Source organism: Giraffa tippelskirchi, chromosome X (genome assembly GCF_054371585.1).
Source record: "Giraffa tippelskirchi isolate mGirTip1 chromosome X, T2T-mGirTip1v1.2.pri, whole genome shotgun sequence".
NCBI classification, from domain to species: Eukaryota; Metazoa; Chordata; class Mammalia; order Artiodactyla; family Giraffidae; genus Giraffa; species Giraffa tippelskirchi.
The window spans coordinates 137462468-137485598 of NC_137289.1; the positions used below are offsets into that span (position 1 = coordinate 137462468).

At 40.4% G+C, this 23131-nt stretch overlaps 1 protein-coding gene across 12 annotated transcripts in view; it reads left to right on the forward strand.

Annotated features, from left to right (window-relative positions):
• SH3KBP1 (SH3 domain containing kinase binding protein 1) overlaps positions 1-23131 on the forward strand; it is a 350398-nt gene that overhangs the window by 194345 nt on the left and 132922 nt on the right. Inside the window, exon 1 of one of the 12 annotated variants that reach the window (XM_081566038.1) lies at positions 11976-12154. The exons of the other annotated variants lie outside the window; for them this stretch is intronic. Coding sequence (XP_081422164.1) covers positions 12140-12154 — 15 coding nt within the window. The 5' untranslated portion in view covers positions 11976-12139. Of the gene's footprint in view, positions 1-11975; positions 12155-23131 lie in introns of those variants that run through there. 12 annotated transcript variants of the gene reach the window in all.

Consider the following 23131-nt stretch of genomic DNA (forward strand, 5'->3'; position numbering starts at 1 on the left):
GATGGCCCTCGCTGCAAGTGCCTGAGTCTTACCCGTCAGGGAGCTGGCTGTTTTGTCCTGCCCCTGGTTCTGGGTTGGTGAAAGGCAGACAGCGTGCTGCTGCTGACTATTCGGTTGCCACAGCAACACACCCCGAGCCGTCATGCTTGTGGCTGTCAGTGACGTCTACTGTGGTACACTTGTAAGCATCATAACCTTGCTTAGGATTTGATAAATACTGTGGAATTTTCCAGACTGTAATAAGCTACACTCGTGCTGTGCTTAAGGAATGTTTGTTAATTTGATTTAGTGCTGAAATTTTTTCTTTGACGTTTGTGCCAGCAGGCTTGGGGGATGGGGCATTGGCAACATCTCTACTGCAGGTTTATCCACGGCTTTTAAGGGTTTTCCATTTTTCAGTGAGATGAATTTTTGAAAGTTGCATCATCTTCTGCAGCTGTAGAACTTCCACCCACCTCCCTCCCTCTATCCACCAGCAACCTAGCCTGGTGTCATCATGCATTAGGAACAAAATCTGGAAAGGAAACTTTTTGGACACTTAAACATCCTGAGAGATGAGTAAGACAGAAAGGACAAACACTTAAAAACGAAGGACTGTTTCATTTAAATTCTTTTGTGGAAACTTCTCATACACCATTGTTTCCTTCAGTAAGCAATTTGGTGTTTCTCAAGATCTGAAAACTATTTAGTATCCCAGCTTGTGAGCTCATTTCTGTTCAACACAGTCACTTTCAGATTCTGGGAGATATTTACAAAAAAGCAAGTTCCCATCTTGGGAAGGAACAATGAATACAGTTTTTTCTTCATTTTATTCAAGTGGTTGAAATGAACATGATCATTGACTCTGTCAGTGAACAGTTAATTCCTTCTATTTGTTTTATGATTCTTGGTCTTATTCTTCTCTGTGTAAAAGCACATCGCGTGTGCATAATCAGTGACAAATATAATATTCCCAGGTTTGTACCTCAGTACATGTCCTCTGAGCTCCACAGCCAGCCACATGTCCAGCTGCTGACTTGAACATCTCCACTCGAAGTTCTTAAATTCTTATTTTTATATAAGATAAATTCTTATCTATCTCAGCCATACATATACATGTATCTATTCCTCCCCAAACCCCCCTCCCATCCAGGCTGCCACATAACATTGAACAGAGTTCCCTGTGCTGTACAGTAGGTACTTGTTGGTTATCCATTGTAAGTATAGCAGTGTAACACACCATTTCTGTACAGAGAAATCTTACTAGCTACTGAACTCCTGAAATGCTAGAAAAAATTTTAATTGTATTTTTTTTATTCATAGCCAAGTTTGTGGCAAATTGACAAGAACAACGGAAGGCAGATTGGGAAAAAGTCACTTGCACTTCTGAAATTCTTACCAGCTTGTCCAGACCAGAACTCATCCTCTTACCTCTCAAATCACTCTGCCCACAGCCTTCCCATCTCAGTTGAGAGCAATGCCACTCCCCCTCCCATCACTTGGGGGAAAAGCACTGGGGTGGTCCCTCCCTCCCCTCGTTCCCTCACATCCCGTGGCCGATCCATCAGGCAACCCCACCGGCATTGCCTCCTAAGTGTGTCTGGCACCTTCCTCAGCTCTGCTGTGCCTCTGCTCTCACTATCACTGCAGGGACCTCTAACTGGTCTCCCCTCCCCTACAGCCTAGTGTGTCAGTGTTGAAGCCAGGGTCATGCCACTCTTCTCGAACAGATGTAGAGGCTCCCCTGTGAACCAAAGTGAAAATCTTCCCCACAGCCCAGGAGCTAGGATGACCTGAACCCCATGGCCACTTGGACCTCCCTGCTCACTGCTCTTTCCTTGCTTGCTCACTCCCAGCCCTCTGGTTCCTCCTCACACATGCCACGCATGCTCTTGCTCTTGGGGGCCTCTGCCTGGACACTCTGTAACCATCTGCCCCCCAGCTGCCTGCCTCTCCTCCCTGATGCCCCATCGTTCAGAAACCTGCCCCTTTGGCCCCTCCTGCACTGCACTTTTTGTTTTTCCTAGCACGCGCACCTTTCTGACATAATGTTTATTTTGTATTATGTTTATTTTTGTTCACTAATGTGTGTTACATGCTTAGAACAGTGTGTGGCACATGGAGGTGCTCAGTAAGTATTAGTTACAGGAATAATATTAAAACTAGCACTTCAGAGATTACAGACATCTATAAAATGAGGGGACTGAGTGTGATAAGATAACAGTTATATAGTTGGAAATATAGTAGTTGTGTGGTTCGCTGCATCTTTGTGAAACAAGATTTATTGTATCGGTCTTACAGACATGAAATGTTAACTTCATCAGAGTAATACACACACACACACACACACATACAGCGTGTGTGTGCATCATGATTCATGATTTGTTTGCAGAATGAAACCATGTGCTGGCAGCTCCCTTAGCCTGCTTCTCATTGTGAAGTCTCTGGGGGAAACGTAAACTTCCCAGCCTGCTTTACTGGCAGCGGACAATTTTTGCAGCATCTAAGAGGATTTAAAACTCTCTCCACCCTCTGTTGTTGGCGCCATGGATAGTTCCATAGATTTATGGATCCATTATGTTATTGCACAACCTGGCGTGGGAGCTCATGAGTGTGATGATGTTTTACTAGTGTACAACCTGGTTCTCATCGCTTTTGAGATAGTTCTGCGTCAAAAGATTTATGTTTAAGGAAGAAAGTTTCCTCTGAGGGTTGTGCTCGCTGTTTCAGTTTTGCAGAAGCACAGACTGAATCTCATGTGGCAGCATCTGTGTTCAGTGAAGCACAAGCAGGTCTTCCACTTAGGCTGGGACAGTTGACCTTCTGACATGACTGGTTTGATAACTTACATGAGGGGGAGAAAAGCACTATGATAATTGTTAACAGCTGCGAGCATTCTAGTGTGCTTTCTGTTCAAGAATGTGAGAAGTTCTAAGATCTACTTTTCTGAGTCAGTTGAAAATTCTGTGCTTATTTTACCTGTGCTTTAATCTGTATCACCCTACCCGGAGTGGTTGAATGCTGATGATTAAACACCAGGAGAGAGATACTGGGGTAGCTTTAACACCCACCTGTAACAAGAAGGAAATAATTAGTATTCTTGCTTCTCTTATTGAACTACAAGGAAGGACCCCAGTTATGAACCTTTTTAACACTACCAGTTGTGAATATGCCTGTGAATGATGTGTTTAATGCACCATTTAACCGAAATATTTATAGATGAAATGATTTAATGTCTGGGATTTTGCTTCCAGTAAGTTGGAAGATGGAAAAGTGGATGAGGCACAGAGGAAACCAGATTGGTTATGAGTTGATATTTGTTGAAACTAGGTGGTGCATACACAGGGGTTCAGTATGCTGTACTCTGTTTTTGTACATGTTGGAAATTTCCTCTGATAAAGGTTAAAGAAAAAAAAAACTTGGGGGAAAATGTACTATTTAAACTCAGCCCAGAGATAAATATGTGTTATATCAAAAACAGTGGAAAATATGGTGTGGCTAAAAGTGAACTAAGTTAAATATCATAAGATTAGAAAGGTGTGGTACCATTGTCCTAGCTGATTGACCTTTACAAACTGAGTTTGCCTCAGTTGGACCATCTGTAAAATGGGAATACTCTTTACACCTGTCCTACTTCGTGTAGGTGTGTGTTCAGTTGCTAAGTGCTGTCTGACGCTTTGTGACCCCCATGGACTGTAGCTCACCAGGCTCCTCTGTCCATGGGATTTTCCAGGCAGGAAAACTGGTATGGATTGCCATATCTTACTCCAGGGGATCTCCCTGGATCAGGGATCAAATCCACATCTCCTGCATTGGCAGGCGAATTCTTTACCATTGCACCACCAGGGAATCATAGGACTTTAAAAAAATGCTGTATAGCTGAAAATACTTGGAAACTGTAAATGTAACTCATTTCAGCTAGTATTTATTGAGTATTCACTATACTCTCGGCACTGGGAATACAGTGGTAAATAAGAACAGGTCACTGCCCATCAGGGAGCTGCAGAAAAGTAAGCAAGAAAGAATAATAAACTGTGGGGAATGCCATGACCAGGCTGAGAACACAGTGCTGTGCTGTAAGAAACCTTGGGCGTGGCAGAAGGTGGTGAGTGGTTAGGGAGGCTGGAGAGTGTGTATTCGTGTGTGTCTGTGTGTACCTACTTCCTAGAGGAAGTGATGTTTAGGCTGAGAACCATGGGTCCAGTACACATTCATCAGGCAGAGGAGAACAGAGTTGTCAAAGTGAAAAGAGCAACATGTATAAATGCCTTGAAGGGAAAAGAAAACAGCACAGAAAACAGCACAGCTTCCAGCAGGAAGCGGGGAAAGATGAGAATGAAGAAGAAAGCAGGGCCCAGATTAGGAAGGGCCTGGTGAGACTTGTTCAGGAGTTTAGACTTGAATTTGAGGGCAGTGGGGAGCAATTCTCAGCAGAGAAGGGCATGATTAGATATGCGGTTTAGGGAAAGTATTCCAAGTTGCAGTGGGAGGAGTGGATTACAGACAACAGGTAACTAGAATTCAGGAGAGAGGTTAACAGAAATATATTGACTCTACCAGTAAATCTGCCTCCTCGTAGGTTCTAAACCAGTTAATGAATAAGGTGAGTCAGTGGATGGAAAATCAAAATATTATTTTTGCTTATTTTTTCAGTATGGATGTCCAGTTGACTCAGCACTGTTGATCAGAAAGATCATCCTTTCTGAAGATCACCTGTTTATCAAAAAGGTCACCTTTGTCATAATTTAAGTGGCTGTGTATGTGTGGGTTCACTTCCATACTCTCTGTTCTGTTGGTCTGTTTGTCCTTGTGATCATTCTGTGCTACTTTAATTACTGTAGCTTTGTAGTCAGTTTTAATTTCTGGTATTATAACTACACAAACTCTATTTCTCTTCTTCAAGATTTCCTGGGCTGTTCCATTTCATATAAATTTTAGAATCAGCTTATTAATCCCTACTCCCCAAAAAACCTTCTGGATTTTGAATGGGGATTACTTGAACTCTATAGTTACTTTGGGCGGGGGAGAACTGACACCTTTCCAATCTATGAAGATGGTATATTTATTTACATAGGTCTTATTTTACTTTGTAAAAATTTCTCAAGTTATATATTTACGATCTGTCTCTGTTTCTCTACTTGTGTTATATTACAGTGTTGTTGTTGATGAAGGCAAATTTGAAGGATATAGATTAGGAGAATCAAATGGGCCTAGCTATTGATCTCCAGGATTAGACAGACTCACTCACCCAGTCTCAGTGATGCTGGACTCGGGCAGACGCATGTGATGTAGAAGAGCCTGCTCCTTGGGGAACAGCAGAAACGGTCAATTTCCGAGAGGAGGAGAAAGAATAGCTGAGCTAAGCATGCCTGGTTTATTTTTCCTAAATTCACATATCAGAGAAGTCATTTCACTCTCCCAGGAGAAAGTGAATAGGAAGACAGAGCGTTTCAAGAGTGTTCAATTTTGCCCAGAGGTCAAGAGTGTCCAGAGAAAGTGTCCGTTTGGTCTCCCCCTTTACATGGAAGGAAACATCAAGATAAGACAAATTTTCTCTCTGACAGCTTTGAACTATTATTATAAATATTTGGGGGAAATATTTTGGAGCTATAATCAAGAAGTTTGATAGTATGTGGGGGGATAAAGGAGAGGAAAGACTTGAAGAGAATGCCTCAGGCAACTGACTTCAGCAGCTTGGATGGATGGCAATATCATTCCCTGATTAGAGAACACAGGAGGAGAAAGATTTGGGAAGGAAGGTTATGGGGTCAGTCTTAGACTAGCTGTATTTTGAGGTCCTTGTGGGACCATCAGGGGAGGTATCCATCAAGCAGTTGGGTAAATAAGTGATGGGGAGAGAACTGTGGGTGTGGGTTTTAGAGTCATCCACCTAGAGATTGGGTTGAGAGACTGTAAGAAGGCAACCCAGACAGGACCTTATTCTCATGAACATGGCTTATACCTTATCTCCCACCTGTGGACCAGAGAGAGAACTTCCTCATCAGGCTGCTGCCCTGTGACCCTGCTCTGGTCTCACTCTTTTTCTGAACTCCTTCCCTTTTCATGAGTCACTCAGGTGATCATTCCTGGCCAAATACGCTCAGAAAGGTGTATCAGGTATTACACCTGGGTAGGTCAATTCCAGATGCACAGGTGAGTCCCAAGACCTACCTAACCTGATATGTCTTTTTTTTTTATGTCTGCCATTTTCAAAGTCTTTATTGAATTTGTTACAGTATTGCTTCTGTTTTATGTTTTTGTTTTCTGGCCACGAGGCAGGCATATGAGATCTTAGCTCCCCATCCGGAAATCAAACGTGCACCCCCTGCATTGGAAGGCAAAGTCTTAACCACTGGACTGCCAGGCAAGTCCCTGATATACTTTTATATAGAATAATCCTGGCTTTTTGGTACCAGCTTATTCCATGCTTAAGTGCCCTAGGTACAGCTAGTCTTGGCCCTCTTAATTAGTGAGAAAAGTAGTCTTTTTGGTCTGGGATCTTCAAATGGCCAGATTGCAAAAAAAATATTTTTCTAGGTTGGTTGTTTACCCTATTGGATTCCCTACAAAGAAACCCTTCAAGAAGCTCCATGGTCTTCCTGTCTTAGTTGATTTCCATTATGATCTCTCTCTCTCTCTCTCTCTCAAAATGATTGTTTTCTTTCTTTTTTTCTACTGTGTTCCACAACTAGATATTGTGTTTGCATCAGTCTCTTTTTTAAACTCTCATCATCTTGAATCTCATTTGTAGAATCACAGGCATCCAAATTAATACCTTGATAATATCAACATTGTAGCTTTTACTTGTAACAGAAAATTAGAATTAAAGTCACATATAAATGAGCTAGTAATCAATTTTTTTAATCAGCCAAATTGCAAGAAGAGAAATTTTAATATCGTCATATATATCTCAGGTAGTCTTTTTATCCCTACTAGTAAAAATTCATCAAGCTGTATACTGATGTAAGATTAAAACATGTAAACATCTAAAGTGATTATCTTAGTTCCTTAAAAATGAGAGAGTTATGTCCCTAATCCTTTGAAGACTCTTAGCTGTGGGGAATCCCAGGAGCTAATGATACAAACTTTGATTAATGAAACACAACTGGGTCAAACCTTGTTCTGATTATCTGAGACCTATAGTGTTGAATGTCTCTCACAGTGGTTGAAAGATAAGATTTTGTGATATCTCTTAAGCAGATGAAAGACCTGTGATTTTTAAAGAGCAGATGGAATTGAGATGCCCACTGGTTGCCTGAGCTGAATGAAGTGTCTGGGATTTTCAGACTTTGCTTTATGTGTTATCTTTCCTAATCTAGGAAAGGTAAGAAGGTCAGTGGTAGGAAAAGGGAACCAGAAGCAGTATACAGGGTTACTCTTGGACATAGTAGGTGCTGTTTAGTATTTTATGTATGTTTCATGTATACTTTCTAAAACATTCAGATAGTGTATTTTCCATGAAATGTTTAATAGCAGCCATATGGTCACCAAGAATCACATTCCCAGGAGGCCTTAAAATTGTGGTTTTAGGAATATAGTGGGTATTAAGCATGAAGGTCAGAATTCCTAATGTTCACATCCTAATTCTGTCTCTTCCTGGCACAAATTATTATTATTATTATTATTATTATAGCTACAAATTTAGATTCCTCATCTGTAGAATCAGAATAGCAAGATAGCATGTAGTTGTTAGGAAGATTAAGTAACACACACAAAAATGGGTCAAAGTGCCTGGCATAGAATAATCACTAAATTAAGCTTAGTAGTTATTGTTTCCCTTCTGGTTGTTAGAACAGGAATGCCTATAAATAGCAGTGCAGTCTCCAGGATCGTGTCTTTAACTTTTTATTATGGAAATTTTAACACTTGGAGAAGTAGAAATAAATTTTGCTACATCTGTGGTAGCTGTTTGACATCACCAAGTCTTCAGTATCGGCCATGGGAAAGTAAGTGCTGAGAAGAGCACTTGTAGGGCACTGAAAATATTGTGTACGGAGGGACTTCCCAGGTGGCTCAGTGGTAAAGAATCCACCTGCCAATGCAGAAGACACAGGTTCGATCCCTGATCTGGGAAGATCCCCAAAGAAGGAAGTGACAACCCATTCCAGTATTCTTGCCTGGGAAATCCCATGGACAGAGGAGCCTGGCAGGCTATAGTACATAGGGTTGCAAAAGAGTCCGACATGACTGAGTGAGTAAACAACAATTCTGTATGATTCCATAATGATAGACACAGGTCATTATATTGGGTTGGCCAGAAAGTTCATTCAGGTATTTCTGAAACATCTTACAGAACGAACTTTTTGGCCAATACAAAACATTTGTCCAAACTCATAGAATTGAAAAGTTAAGAGTGAACCCTAAGGAGACCTGGGTGATAAGGAGGTTCATTGGTTGTAACAAATATACCACTCTTGTGTGGAATGTTGATAGGGGAGACTGAGCATGTGAGGAGGTACGGGGTATCTGGAAATCTCTGTACCTTCCTTTCACTGTTCTGTAAACCTCCAAGTGCTTTAAAAATAAGTCTAAAAAATAAAAGAAAGTAAGTCCATTATTTTGGACCCTGTCTTTGTTAGTCACCATTGTATTTACAGTTCCTTGAAAATCATTGGTAAACTATAGGTGGCCTTCAATAAATATTTGTGACTGGATACATGAATATGTTTTGTCCTAATCCAAGCATGAGGATAAAGGAAGATTCGTTCTGTTTGGGGTCTGCTTGTAGCCTGGTTGTAGATTTACTCTTCATTTGCTCATTAATTGGCTCATTCCTTCATTCACTGAAGCTTTATTGAATGTATTTTATGGATCAGCAGTGGCAGCTCTGAAATTTCTAGATAAATGAGCTAAGGAATGGCAATCCATTTGGAAAGGGATTGGCTAGGTAGCATGTCTGGATGCTGTGTTAGCATAATGTGTGCAGACTTTTCACCTGGCAGGTTGTTTGTTGCAGGGGCGAGGGGGAGGGTGTGGGCGGCTCTGGTGTAGTTAACTAGAATGGAGTTCACACTTCCTCTCCCACATCATGCCTTAGATCACCTGTCACATACAGGCCTCTCATTTAGCGCTTTGGATTGTCCCTACATGAGAGAGAAGTGAGTACATATTAAACGTCATTATGATGCAGCGGAAAAGGACTGGCAGAGCTATGTCCAAGGCATTAAAGACATTAGAGAGGAAGGAGCTGCTAACTTGCCTGGAGTCTGAGAGGAGGAAATAGTGTGTAGGGGAGATTTTTCAGGGAAAGTGACATTTGAGCCAAGTGTTAAAAAATACCTGGAGATTCATGGTCCCAGCAGTATGTACAGGGACCAGGGCAGAGCGTGGTGATGGCTAAGGGCTGGGTCTGGCTGGATTGCAGGAGTCTTGGGGGCAGGGAGTTGCAGGAAAAGTGAAAGTGAAAGTTGCTCAGTCGTGTCTGACTCTTTGCAACCCCATGGACTATACAGTCCATGGAATTCTACAGGCCAGAATACTGGAGTGGGTAGCTGTTCCCTCCTCCAGGGGATCTTCCCAACCCAGGGATCGAACCCAGGTCTCCTGCACTGCAGGTGGATCCTTTACCAGCTGAGCCACAAGGGAAGCCCAAGTTGCAGGAAAGCCTGACCCTATTTCCTCGGGTCTGCCAGCCTACTCACAGGCTGCATCTCTGGGTGGGCTGGCACACTGGTGGAGGGGTTCTGACGGGCAGTGTGTTGGTCACATCGGCACTTTAGAGAGAAAACTGGGGAGGTGCCGGGCAGTGTGGACTGAAGATAGGAAGTAGCTGGGAGAGTTGCCAGTCTCAGGGCTCCGTGGTTGATGACTAATTGGCCAGGCACCAGGAACTTCTAGTAGCTCTTGGAAAGGGGCAGATGGGCCCACCTCATGCACACTCTTTGAGTTGGGCCGCTGTAGACTGGGTTGGCAACAGAACTGACAGAAGAGCCAAGTTTCCTTTCAAAGAAAACTCTTTTGTGTGTTATGGAAAGCAAAATGCCAGGAGTCAGCATTCGACTGTCTATATCAATAGCTAGGCTTAGAATGAAGAGATAAGAAAATTAATCTGGGAAGGCATTGAATACATTTATATACATGTTAAATACATATATATGTGTATGCAGATGTATATAGTCATGAACATCATGTGTGTCTATAAATCATGTATATACATTTATTTATATATACATGTACATTCAGCAGGCTTATCTTCCTAATTAATTTTTTAAGAAAATTTTAATTTTAGAATAGTTTTAGATTTATAGAAAAATAGTGAAGATCATACAGAGTTTCCACATATCTCACTGCCAGTTTCCTCTGTTACTGGCATCTTACATGAATATAGTAAGTTTATCATAATTAGTGAACTAATGTTGCCATTAATTAAAGTCCATCCTCTTTTCAGATTTCCTGAGTTTTTAACCTAAAGTCCTTTTTCTTGTCCTGGATCTTATCCAGGAGACCACATTACATTTGCTTGCCCTGGTCTCCCTAGGCTCCTCTTGGCTGTGACAGTTTCTCAGACTTGCCTTGTTTTTGATAACCTTGGCAGTTTTGCAGAATTTTGTAGGATGGACTCAAGTTGGCATTTGTCTGATGTTTTTCTCGTGATTTGACTGAAATGATGGATTTGGGGGGAGATCCACATAGATGGAGTGCCATTTTCATCCCATCAGAGAAAGGGTCCATGGTCTGAACATGACTTTTCACTGGTGATGTTGACCTTAGTCTCCCAGCTGAGGGAGTGTTTAGCAGTTCTCTCCACTGTAGAGCTGGTCTGTTTTTTCTCCTTTTCTCCATCAACTTTTTGGGAAGAAGTCACTGTACATGCCTCGTTCTTCAGGAGTGGGGAGTTGAGCTCACCTGCTTCAGGGTGGAGTATCTACACTAATTATTTGGAATTCTTCTGCAGAGATGATTTGTCTTGTCCCTCCCATCCTAATTAGGTTTTGATAAGGGGATTTCTTATCTGTCCTCTAAATTCAAAATGCTAATTCTGTGGCACATGCATCATACTTGCCATTTTCAGCCAAGTGACATTTCCCACATGTGTTTTCCTGATACATAAGCAGATCTATGCCTTATTTACTCAAGCAGATTGCAGGTTTCTTGAGGACTGGGACAGCATCTTATTCAAAGCCCTTTATATACTGTAGGTAGTTAATAAATACTGAATAAATGGTTTTTGAATGAGCTTAATTTAAAAATTAACCATAGTTAATAACTGAAACTGGTTATCAGAGTCTCCGTACATGAAAACTGTAGTAAGATGAGGATACTACTGAAGTGAGCTTGAATTTGTAATAGTCACTCATAGGGTACTTCCTGTGTGCCAGGCACTTTTCTAAGCAGTTTACATGTATTACCTATTTAATGTGCCAGATAGCCCTGTATCATGGTGCTGTTATACCCATTTTATAGGTAAGGAAACTGAGGTGAACACAGTCTATAGAGTTGTGAACTCTTAACCACTGGGCTCTGAATTCATCACAGTGATAATTAAAACGGTATCTCATTTAGGTGAAAAACAAGATTTCTATTTAGACACTTTATTCCTATCTGTTAGGATACTCCCGGTGACATGGCTGGCAGCAATCTTGCTGTATTTTTCCTAGGGGAAGTGTTTGTGTAAAGGCATGGCTGCTGCTCCTTCTTCAGATTTTGTCTTTTTTTAATGAGTAATTTTTGTGTTTTACAACTATTTTATTTCTTTAAAATACAGGCACTCTCATGATGGGCGTTTCATATACAAACCATATCTTAGACATCTCTCGCTCCCAAATCATGTCATCTATTGAAAGATAGTGGGTTTTTTATTTTCTCTCTGACGTTTTTAACCAGAAGTGGTTGCCAAGTCCTGCCAAATAAGCGCTCCTTGAGTGTGTTGCTTGCCCCAGTGGTCACACCTGTGGGTCTGAGGAGGCAGCCTAGATTCCTGCGGCGACGTAGGCGAGGGAGGAGGACTTTTCGCGAAGCCACCCAAGCCCTGAATCGGCCCTGGCTTCCTGAACCATAAACAAATGGGAGCTTTGTTCTCCCCGTTGCTCATTTGGTCCCAAGTATGACTCAGGGTTAGGCTGGGTCTTTCAGGCTCCGTGCCTTTGGCTGTTGGAAGGAAGTGGGAGGGCTGCAGGGTAGTTCTGGGACCTTTTCAAACTGAAAAGAGGAGGCTGCCTACATGATGGGAGAAGAGGTATTTCTTTTTTTTTTTCTTTCTTACTATTTTCTTTTAGAGATGGAATAAGTTCCCTTAACTTGTATCTTACCTATACTATTCTCTAACAAGCTTTGTGATGAGTCTGCATTAGTAGGTTAAAATGAAGTGTTTGCTAGCTAGGATCCCCTGTGGAGGTGAGAGGAGGGGTTGCTGTGAATGGGTTAAGGAACAACCTGTAATGTGGAGGATTATTTTCTAAAGTCATATGTGACACTGGAACTATTTAGCTGTTTTAACCACCCCTCACCACTTTGGTCAATTTGGCCATTAATTTTTACAGATGTTTCTAATTTCTCTGTGTCTGGGGTTTTCATGTGCTCATACTGCAGAGATTAATTTGGATGGGCAGTTTGCACAAGCAGTAACTGTTACACCATGTCACCGAGATGTTTAGCAATTACAGATGTTTGTGTGGTAAACAAATGCAGCTTGCTCTTCAGGTTAGCTTAGGAGAGAAGACTACGTCCACAGAGTGAGCCAACGGTGGGGTGTTTTACTCTGGAGTGGGGGGCATGGACATTGGAGTTTTCCTGGCGAATGAAGGAGCTGTGAGTAGTGACTTCTGGGTGCTGTTGAATTGCTTTTTATTGAGGTAAAGAGCTTTGGCTGATTTTGTAGTACTGGACATTTCTATTTGTTTGCCCGTATACAGGGTAAAATAGAGACACTAAATTATTTGATTTTCTACGAGTTTGCTAGTAATAGGTGGTCTGGTTTCTCTCTGTGAGTTGTTCTAATTGTCTACCTAAAAGCAGAAGTCTGTCATTTTCCAAACACAAAATAAAATTCCCTAAATAAGCCACAGGACAAGTAAGGCTTCCAATGTGTCATATGCCTTCCATATTCCTGTTTCTTGTTGCAAAAAAAAAATTTTAAGGGCAAGTTGATGATATCTATAAAATATATCCCTCTATGTCTTTTTCTGTCAGCTCTAACATAATATTTTCACAATTACATAAAAAGGAAAATAGCATGAAAAAAAGGAAACACACTGTTTTAACACACTATTTTAAGAGTAGGAGGACTTCTTGAAAAGTTTTTTGAATGGTGTCTGTTGCTTGCCTAGAAGGACATGAGTACAAGCAGCAGTTAGCTAAAACAAAAAATATATACATCTACAATGGCTTGAAAGAATTTTCCTATTGAAAGATATCTTAAATTTGCGGATTATTCTTATCACTGGATGTCACTGATCTGAGTTGTGAAAAGTAAAAAATCAGAATTAGGTATTTATATGCAAAATTCAGATGGTGACTCTTCATTTGGGAAATGAGTAAAAGCTTGATGAAGCATAAGTTGCAAAAGTCTTGGTGATGGCCTCTCTGGCTCCATCAGATGAGGGCCTGGAGATGGGCCCCTTAAAGGTTAGTGACCTGTAAACCACTCTTTGCACTGCTGAGTGTCCCCCAATCCTTTGCTTACTTGTTTCTCAAAATGGAAATAGCTCTGTTATTCCTCTGCTTATAGAAGCTCTTTGCAATAGTTATTATAACAATAACTCAAAGTTAAAGAATACAAATAAATAGAAATTGTCCTTAATTCTATAATCCAGGAATAACCATAGTCAACATTTTATATACATCTTCTAGACTTTTATCTGATCGTGAATGTGCATGTAGCACACACGTCACTCTTCATACAATAATGAGGTCATATTAAATGTCACCAGTTTTTAAAACTTAATATATTATGAGTTCCCCTTTTCTGTCAGAGAGCTGTGTGATCATTCATTGTCAAGATGCACCACCATCTATTGAACCATTCCCTGTGTGATAACCATTTAGGTTGCTTCCAGATTTTTACTATTAAAAATAACATTTTGTATATGCATCGTTGTACCTTCTCTGATTATTTCCTTTGACTGAATTTTTAAAAGAGGAACTTCCAGGTTACAGTGTGACTTAATTCTGGTTGTTTTTGTTTTAAATGAAAATAACCCAAGTATATGATTTAAAAAAATGCCAACAGAACAAAACCAAGACTGTCTCAATCCCACACTTAACTTTATTTCCTGGTGGAAATCCCCCATAAGAGCTTTCTGTGTACCCTTCTAGAAGTATAAAATCTTTTCATTGTGGTAAAATATATATAACATGACACCACTTTATTCCTTTTTGAGTGTACAGTTCAGTGGTGTTAAATACATTCACATTGCTATACAACCATCATCACCATCTATCTCCAAAACTTCTACATCTTCCCAAACTGAAAACTTTGTACTTATTAAATGCTAACTCCCAGTTCCCCCTCCACTTAGCAGTTACCTTTCTACTTTCTTTCTTTTTCTTTGACTACTCATGTGAGTGGAGTTATAAAATACTTGTCCATTTGTGGTTTATTTCATTTAGCATAATGTCTTCAAGGTTCATCCATGTGCCTGAATTTCCTTCCTCTTTAAGGCCGAATAATACTCCATTGTATCGGTAAATCACAGTTGGTCTAACTATCCATCTGTTGCTTCCCTAGTGGCTCAGAGGGTAAAGAACCTGCCTGCAATGCAGGAGACCAGGGTTCCATCCCTGGGTCGGGAAGATCCCCTGGAGAAGGAAATGGCAAGCCACTCCAGTGTTCTTGCCTGGAGAATCCCATGGACAGAGAAACCTGGCAGACTACAGTTCATAGGGTCTCACAGATTCAGACATGACTGAAGTGACTTAGCGCTTGCACACACACAAATCCTTCCATTAATAAACATTTAGGTTGTTTCCATCTTTTTACTACTGTGAATAATGCTACAATGAACACTGGCATACTGATCCCTACTGTCAGTGTTTTGGGGATGTATCCCAAGGAGTAGAATCACTGGATCATCTGGTAATTCTCTATTTAATATTAGAGGGAACCTCCATACTGTTTTCCACAGTGACTGCAGCATTTTACATTCCCACCAGCAATGCACTAGAGTTCCAGTCTCTCCATTTGCTTGCCAACACTTGTGATTTTCTGTTTGTTTTTCTTTTTTAATAATTGCCATCCTATTGGGTATGAAGTAGTGTCTCATTGTGGTTGGGATTGGTGTTTAATGTGTGTTTGTGTTGCCTATCACTAAAAGGAAAGGATATTATTCTTCTCATCTTAGAATGATGAGTTGAGAAAAAAGTCTTCTGAGAATCCCTATGAACTAGCAGATCAGGTACATGATCACAAGAGATTGTAAAATTGCTTCAAGGAAGAATTATTTCCCCCTGTTCCTGTGGCTCCTGCAGAACAGATGAGCAGAGAGTTTTGGTGGTTGCTGAGCTTCAGAGGTTTAAGGGTAACAGGTTTATGAAGAGTGGATTCAAAGCCATTCTTTTGAGAAAAGATGAATTTCTCTTTTGTGCTATTTTAATTCTATCTAAAAATTTTTATTGGAGTATAGTTTCTTTACAATGTTGTGTTAGTTTCTGCTATACAGCAAAGTGAATCAGCCGTATGTGTGTGTGTGTGTGAGTGTGTGTATATATATATATATATATATTCCCTCTTTTTTGGATTTCCTTACCATTTATGTCACCACAGAGCATTAAGTCGAGTTCCCTGTGCTATACAGTAGGTTCTCATTAGTTGTCTGTTTTATGCATAGTAGTATATATATTATAAGCCTAAAAATTTAGACATGAAATTTATTTTTATTTTTTTAGCTGTATCAAAGCAAGAAAATACCTTACATGTAGATTTATCCTAATAGTGATTATTCCTTTTAGGAAAATGCCTATTCTGTTGTTATTTTATATTTGACTTTCAGTGTGATTTAGATTGGATTTAGTACCTTTCATGTAAAAAAGAAAGTTCCTGTGAAAGATTTAATATTTAAAGTTTAGATACTTTTAAACTTTCCAATGGGAGAAGGAAATGACAGCCCACTCCAGTATTCTTGCCTGGAGAATCCCGTGGACAGGGGAGCGTGGTGGGCTGCTGTCCATAGGGTCACACAGAGTCGGACAAGACTGAAGCGACTTAGCATGTATGCATGCATTGGAGAAGGAAATGGCAACCCACTCCAGTATTCTTGCCTGGAGAATCCCAGGGACAGAGGAGCCTGGTGGGCTGCCGTCTATGGGGTCGCACAGAGTTGGACACAACTGACGCAATTTAGCAGCAGCAGCAGTATATATATGTCAATCCCAGTTCATCCCACTCCCCCCCCATACTTTTAAAATTCTAAACAATAGTGCTTGTTTCATCTTACATTGTGGGGAAAGCAGTTTTTTGATTGATTTTTCTCTCTTCACGTTCTGCTCTGGAATTCCTTGGGGACAAGAGCTGAAAGTCCTTCCTTTCGCACATCATTTGCCAACATGTTCATTTGCTTCAGTGGACATTCTTCAGTGGGTGGGCTGAGGTATCTGTAAGTATTTCATCATGCCCTGTTGTGTTCATGTATTAACAATTATTTCATAATATTTGTAGTCCTAGAGTTTGCAGATACTTTTGGTTCCTGAAGTTCAAGGTTTTAAAATTTTCTGTGTAGCCGTTAAAATGATCATGCTTCAGTACCTAGCTTGTCTTTTTCTCTCAGAGATTCTCACTAGTTGTTAAATGATGTTCTAACCAACTAGATTTTAGTTGGATGGATTAAGTGTAATGCTGTATGAAAGGGCTTCCATGGTGGCTCAGACAGTAAAGAATCCTCCTGCGATGCAGGAGACCTGGGTTTGATCCCTGGGTTGGGAAAATCCCCTGGAGAAGGAAATGGCTACCCACTCCAGTATTCTTGTCTGGGAAATCCCATGGATAGAGGAGCCTGGTGGGCTACTGTCCATGGGGTCACAAAGAGTCAGACACGACTGAGCAAGTAACACTTTCACTTTGGAGGCTTGTCTGGTGGCTCAGATGGTAAAGAATCTGCCTGCAATGCAGAAGACCCAGGTTCAATCCCTGGGTGGAGAAGATCCCCTGGAAAAGGGAATGACTAACCACTCCAGTATTCTTGCAACTTTAAAATAAGCCATTCAGCTTACTTTGCGTGGTGGTCTGTCTTTGCTTACATATAAAGAATTTAGATCACAGAGATCAGCAACCTGTTTTGTAGTTTTCTGTGGCATCCAAGGGCATTTAAAAGGTGTGAGATGAAAAAAAAAAAAGTATGAGATGACAGCCTTATTCTCAAGTCAGGCTCTTAATGTCAGAAGCCAGATCCTAAATAAATACATACCCATAAATGCTCTAGAAACACATAGAAGCATAATTATAATAACCCCTACTTACACCTCTAATAGAGATTTCTCTCTCTCTAAACTTGTGCTACAAAATGAACAATTTACAAATTAAGAGTTTTCCAGTATTGCCTTACAACCCACTCCAGTGTTCTTGCCTAGAGAATCCCAGGGACGGGGGAGCCTGGTGGGCTACCGTCTAGGGGGTCGCATGGAGTCGGACACAACTGAAGTGACTTAGCAGCAGCAGTAGCAGCAGTAGCAGTATTGCCTTAAAAGCCAGTTCTTCATCAAAGGACATGGTTAAGTCATTTCATAAATGGCCTGTGACTCAGGAGTGTCATCCCAATTAAACTTGAATTTTTAGGAAGAAAATAAGCAATATTTGGAAAATTGAAGACAGATATTTGGGGGCCTCTATCATTTAGAAACTATATTTCTGTTTTGCTCTTTTAAGATGAGGATGTTAGAAGTGATAAAGATGGATTTACTGCCTCATTTTCTTTTTCTTCTTGCACTTACTAAGCATTTTCACCCCCCAGTGATTTTAATATGTTTTGCTCCATTTGTTTTGGTAGCATCTGCTCAGTCTGTTCTTTTTATTTTGATTTCTTCGTTGGATTTCTCATTTTTTCTCTTCACCAGAGGCAGCTTTTATGAAACTTCTTGGATACCTTTTCTAACTGTTAATAAAAATTGATAAGATACAAAATGTAAAGACTTTAGATCCTAGAATTGTCCAAATTTGTCCTCTTGGGACAGTGCCTAGCACTGTCTAGTTACTGCATTGGGAGAGCTGGATACAGTTTATTATGTCTTATATGTCTCAATTTTAGATTTAGTTTGTTTTGCTTCAAACCCCAGTATCCTCTCTGCATTCAGGTGTTGTTAGTAGCAGAGAAGGTAGACTTGCTCAGAATTTAGAATTCTATGTTTTCAAGTGATGTGGATATGGATACTGCTATTTTTGACTCAGAAGAGGCTGAAATGTTACAAAGATGGTAACTCGGTGCCCATGCATGGATATAATCTGCCTAAGCAATGCATGTCATGTTGTTGATTTGCAGCATAGAGGTGAGCAGACCATAATTAATTCTTACAGTGCTTACAGTCAAGGGTTATAGGATCTCTCACATTTTAGTGTAATTTTTGCATTCATTGCCCAAGAGCTCAAACAACTCCAGGTTATTCTGACTAGAACCTTCAGTCATAGGTCATTAGGCAGGAGAGGAGAAAAGTGGTCCAGGTAAGAGAGGACAAGTGGTATTGTGAAAATTCATGAGAAACAAAAGACATACAGCTGGGTCAGGGAGACATCACAGTACTAAAAGTAGTTTAATAGGGCCACAGAGCAGTATGTTTGTGCGAAGCCCAACCCTGACATTAGTCTAAAAGTTCTGTGTGAGATGAAGCTCTAACATGGGTTGATGATCTTGTCGTGAAACTGAATGACTAGAAAGAGGAAGGGGTACTCTAAGAGGTGATGACAGAAAGCAGTGAATGAAGATAGTCAAGAAACTAGAACTCAGGGGATGATTTGGGAGTGTGGAATAGTGTCAGTCCTTGTGGCAAAGAGAGAAGGATAAACAGAGTTAGGGGGGAAACGAAGATCGGTTGACCATTCTCTGGTCCCATTGATGGATGAAAAAAAGGGAGTCCCCTTTAATTTGAGACGTGGCCAGCTTGAGAATAAGAGAGAAGTAGCTTCCCAGGTGGTGCTAATGGTAAAGAACCCGCCTGCCAATGCAGGAGATGTAAGAGATGTGGAATCGATCCCGGGGTGGGGCAGATCCCCTGTAGAAGGTCGTGGCAACCCACTCCTGTATTCTTGCCTGGAGAATCCCATGGACACAGGAGCCTGACAGGCTACAGTCCATGGGGTCACAAACAGTCAGACATGACTAAAGCAACTTTACATGTATGCACAGCCAACAGTGAACACTGATAATTCTTCCTTGTCCTGTGATGGGAATGGTGTGGAAATCTTCCCCTGAAACTCCCTGTAGAATTGGATAGATGATCATCTGAAGACCACCTGTCTGAAAGAGATTAAGTATAATAACTTGGGAGTAGGGAATAGGTTATAAACTCCAGAAGTACCGTCACTGGCCTCTGTCCTCCTTTGTCAACATCTTCCATGAATCTGTATTGTTTTTTCTGTGCCAAGCCTATAGCGAGTCTTTGTGGAAGGCACAAAGAGGAATTGCTGCTCTCGGGAACTCGAACGTGGAGAGCACTGAAATGAACATTCTCCATTGTAACAGAAAAGGGCAAGGGATTTCTAAAGACCAGAAAATGCATCAGTTGGATATTTTGCTGTGCACATTGTCTTCCCCACACCCTCATAAAAAAACAAAATATGCCTTTAGAAAATAGCATATAAAAAAAAAAATAGCGTATAACCACAAAAAGTGCCATTTAAGAAAACACATGATTAAAGTAAGTGATTTCATGGTTTTTTTTCCTTCTTTTTAAAAAATATATTCATTTTTAATTGAAGGATAATTGCTTTACAATATTGTGTTGGTTTCTACCATACATCAACATGAATCAGCCATAAGTATACATATGTCCCCTCCCTCTTGAACCTCCCTCCCACCCCATCCCACCCCTCTAGGTTGTCACAGAGCACTTGTTTAAGCTCCCCGGGTCACAGAGCAAATTCCCACTGGCTATCTATTTCACATATGGTAGTGTATATGTTCCCATGCTACTCTCTGCATTTGTCTCACCCTCTCCTTCCCTCTCTGTGTCCATAAGTCTGTTCTCTATGTCTGCATCTCCATTGCTGCCCTGCAAATAGATTCATCAGTACCCTCTTTCTGGATGCCATATATATGTGTTAATATATGATATCTGTTTTTCTCTTTCCAACTTATTTCATCGTATAATAGACTCTAGGTTCATCCACCTCCTTAGAACTGACTCAAATCCGTTCCTTTTTATGGCTGAGTACTTTGTAAACAAAGGTCCATCTAGTCAAGGCTATGGTTTTTCCAGTAGTCATGTATGGATGTGAGAGTTGGACAATAAAGAAAGCTGAGTGCTGAAGAATTGATGCTTTTGAACTGTGGTGTTGGAGAAGACTCTTGAGAGTCCCTTGGACTGCAAGGAGATCCAACCAGTCCGTCCTAAAGGAGATCAGTCCTGGGTGTTCATTGGAAGGACTGATGTTGAAGCTAAAACTCCAATACTTTGGCCACCTGATGCGAAGAGCTGACTCATTGGAAAAGACCCTGATACTGGGAAAGATTGAGGGCAGAAGGAGAAGGGGACGACAGAGGATGAGATGGTTGGATGGCATCACCGACTCGATGGACATGAGTTTGGGTGGACTCAGGGAGTTGGTGATGGACAGGGAGGCCTGGCGTGCTGCGGTTCATGGGGTTGCAAAGAGTTGCACATGACTGAGCGACTGAACTGAACTGAATATTCTGTTGTATACCACAGCTTCTTTATCCATTCATCTGGTTGATGTACATCTAAGTTGCTTCCATATCCTAGCTATTGTAAATCATGCTGCAATGAACATTGGGGTACATATGTCTTTTTTGACTATGGTTTTCTCAGGGTATATGCCCAGTAGTAGGATTGTTGAGTCATATGTTAGTTTTATTCCTAGTTTTTTAAGGAATCTCCATACTGTCCTCCTTAGTGACTGTGTCAATTTACATTCCCACAAACAGTATGAGAGGGTTCCCTTTTCTCCACACTCTCTCCAGCATGTATTGTTTGTAGATTTTTTGATGATGGTCATCCTGACCAGTGTAAGGTGACATCTCATTGTAGTTTTTATTTGCATTTCTCTAATAATGAGCAATGTTGAGTGCATCTTTTCATGTGTTTATTAGCCATTTGTATGTCCTCTTTGGAGAAATGTCTGTTTAGGTCTTCTGCTCAATTTTTGATGGGTTATTTGTTTTTTTCTGATACTGAGTTGCATGAGCTGCTGGTATATTTTGGAGATTAATCATTTGTCAGTGGTTTCATTTGCTATTATTTTCTCCCATTCTGAGGGTTGTCTTATCATGTTGTTTGTAGATTCATTTTCTGTACAAAAGCTTTTAAGTTTAATTAGGTCCCATTTGTTTATTTTTGTCTTTATTTCCATTACTCTGGGAGGTGAGTCATAGAGGATCTTGCTGTGATTTCTGTCATATGGTGTTCTGCCTATGTTTTTCTCTAAGAATTTTGTAGTTTCTGGTCTTACATTTAGGTATTTAATCCATTTTGAGTTTATCTCTGTGTATGGTGTTAGGAAGTGTTCTAATTTCATTCTTTTACATGTAATTGTCCAGTTTTCCCAGCACCACTTATTGAAGAGACCATCTTTTCTCCATTGTATATTCTTGCCTCCTTTGTCAAAGATAAATCCACGCACCTATGGACACCTTATCTCTTGACTTTCTATCTTGTTCCATTTGTCTATATTTCTGTTTTTGTGCCAGTCCATACCATCTTGATGACCGTGGCTTTGTAGTGTTGTCTGAAGTCAGGAAGGTTGATTCCTCCAGCTCCATTCTTCTTTCTCATTATTGCTTTAGCTATTCAGAGTCTTTTGTGTTCCCATACAAATTGTGAAATTTTTTGTTCTAGTTCTATGAAAAATGCCATTGATAATTTGATAGGGATTGCATTGAACCTGTAGATTGCTTTTGGTAATATAGTCATTTTCACAGTGACTATACTATATTGACTCTTCCAACCCAGGAACATGGAATATCTCTCCATCTGTTTATGTCATCTTTGATTTCTTTCATCAGTGTCTTATAGATTTCGGTATACAGCTCTTTTGTCTCCTCGTGAGTGTTAGTTGCTCAGTCCTGTCTGACTCTTTGCGACCCCATGGACTGTGGCCTGCCAGGCTCCTCTGTCCATGGGATTCTCTAGGCAAGAATACTGGAGTGGGCAGCCATTCCCTTCTCCGGGGGATCTTCCTGACCCAGGGATTGAACCTGGGACTCCTGTATTTTAGGTGGATTCCTTACCATGTGAGCCACCAGGGTGGCTTAGGTAGATTCATTCCTAGATCTTTTATTCTTTATGTTGCAATAATAAATGGGATTAATTCCTTAATTTCTCTTTCTTATTTTTCATTGCTATACGTTCCCATATATTCCTAGTGTATAGCAACGCAAGTGATTTCTGTGTATTGATTTTGTATCCTGCGACTTTACTAAATTCACTGATCAGCTCTAGTAATTTTCTGATAATATCTTTAGGGCTTTCTATGTATAGTATCATGTTATCTGCAAACAGTGAGAGTTTTACTTCTTCTTTTCAAATCTGAATTGATTTTATTTCTTTTTCTTTTCCATTTGCCATGGCTAGGACTTCCAAAACTATGTTGAATAATAGTAGTGAGAGTGGGCACCCTTGTCTTATTTCTGATCTTAGAGGAAATGCTTTTAGTTTTTCACCACCGAGAATAGTGTTTGCTGTGGGTTTATCATACATGGCATTTATTATGTTGAAGTAGGTTCCTTCTATGTCCATTTTAAAGAGTTTTTAAATCGTAAATGGGGTGCTGAATTTTCTCAAAAGCTTTTTCTGCATCTCCAGGATAAACCCAATTTGATCATGATGTATGATATTTTTAATGTGTTTTTAGATTCTGTTAGCTAGAATTTTGTTGAGTATTTTTGCATCTATGTTCATCAGTGATATTGGCCTGTAATTTTCTTTTTGTGTGATGTCCTTATCTGATTTTGGTATCAGGGTGATGGTGGCCTCATAGAGTTGAGTTTAAAAGTGTTCCTTCCTCTGCAATTTTTTGCAAGAGTTTGAGAAGGCTAGGCATTAGCTCGTCTCTAAA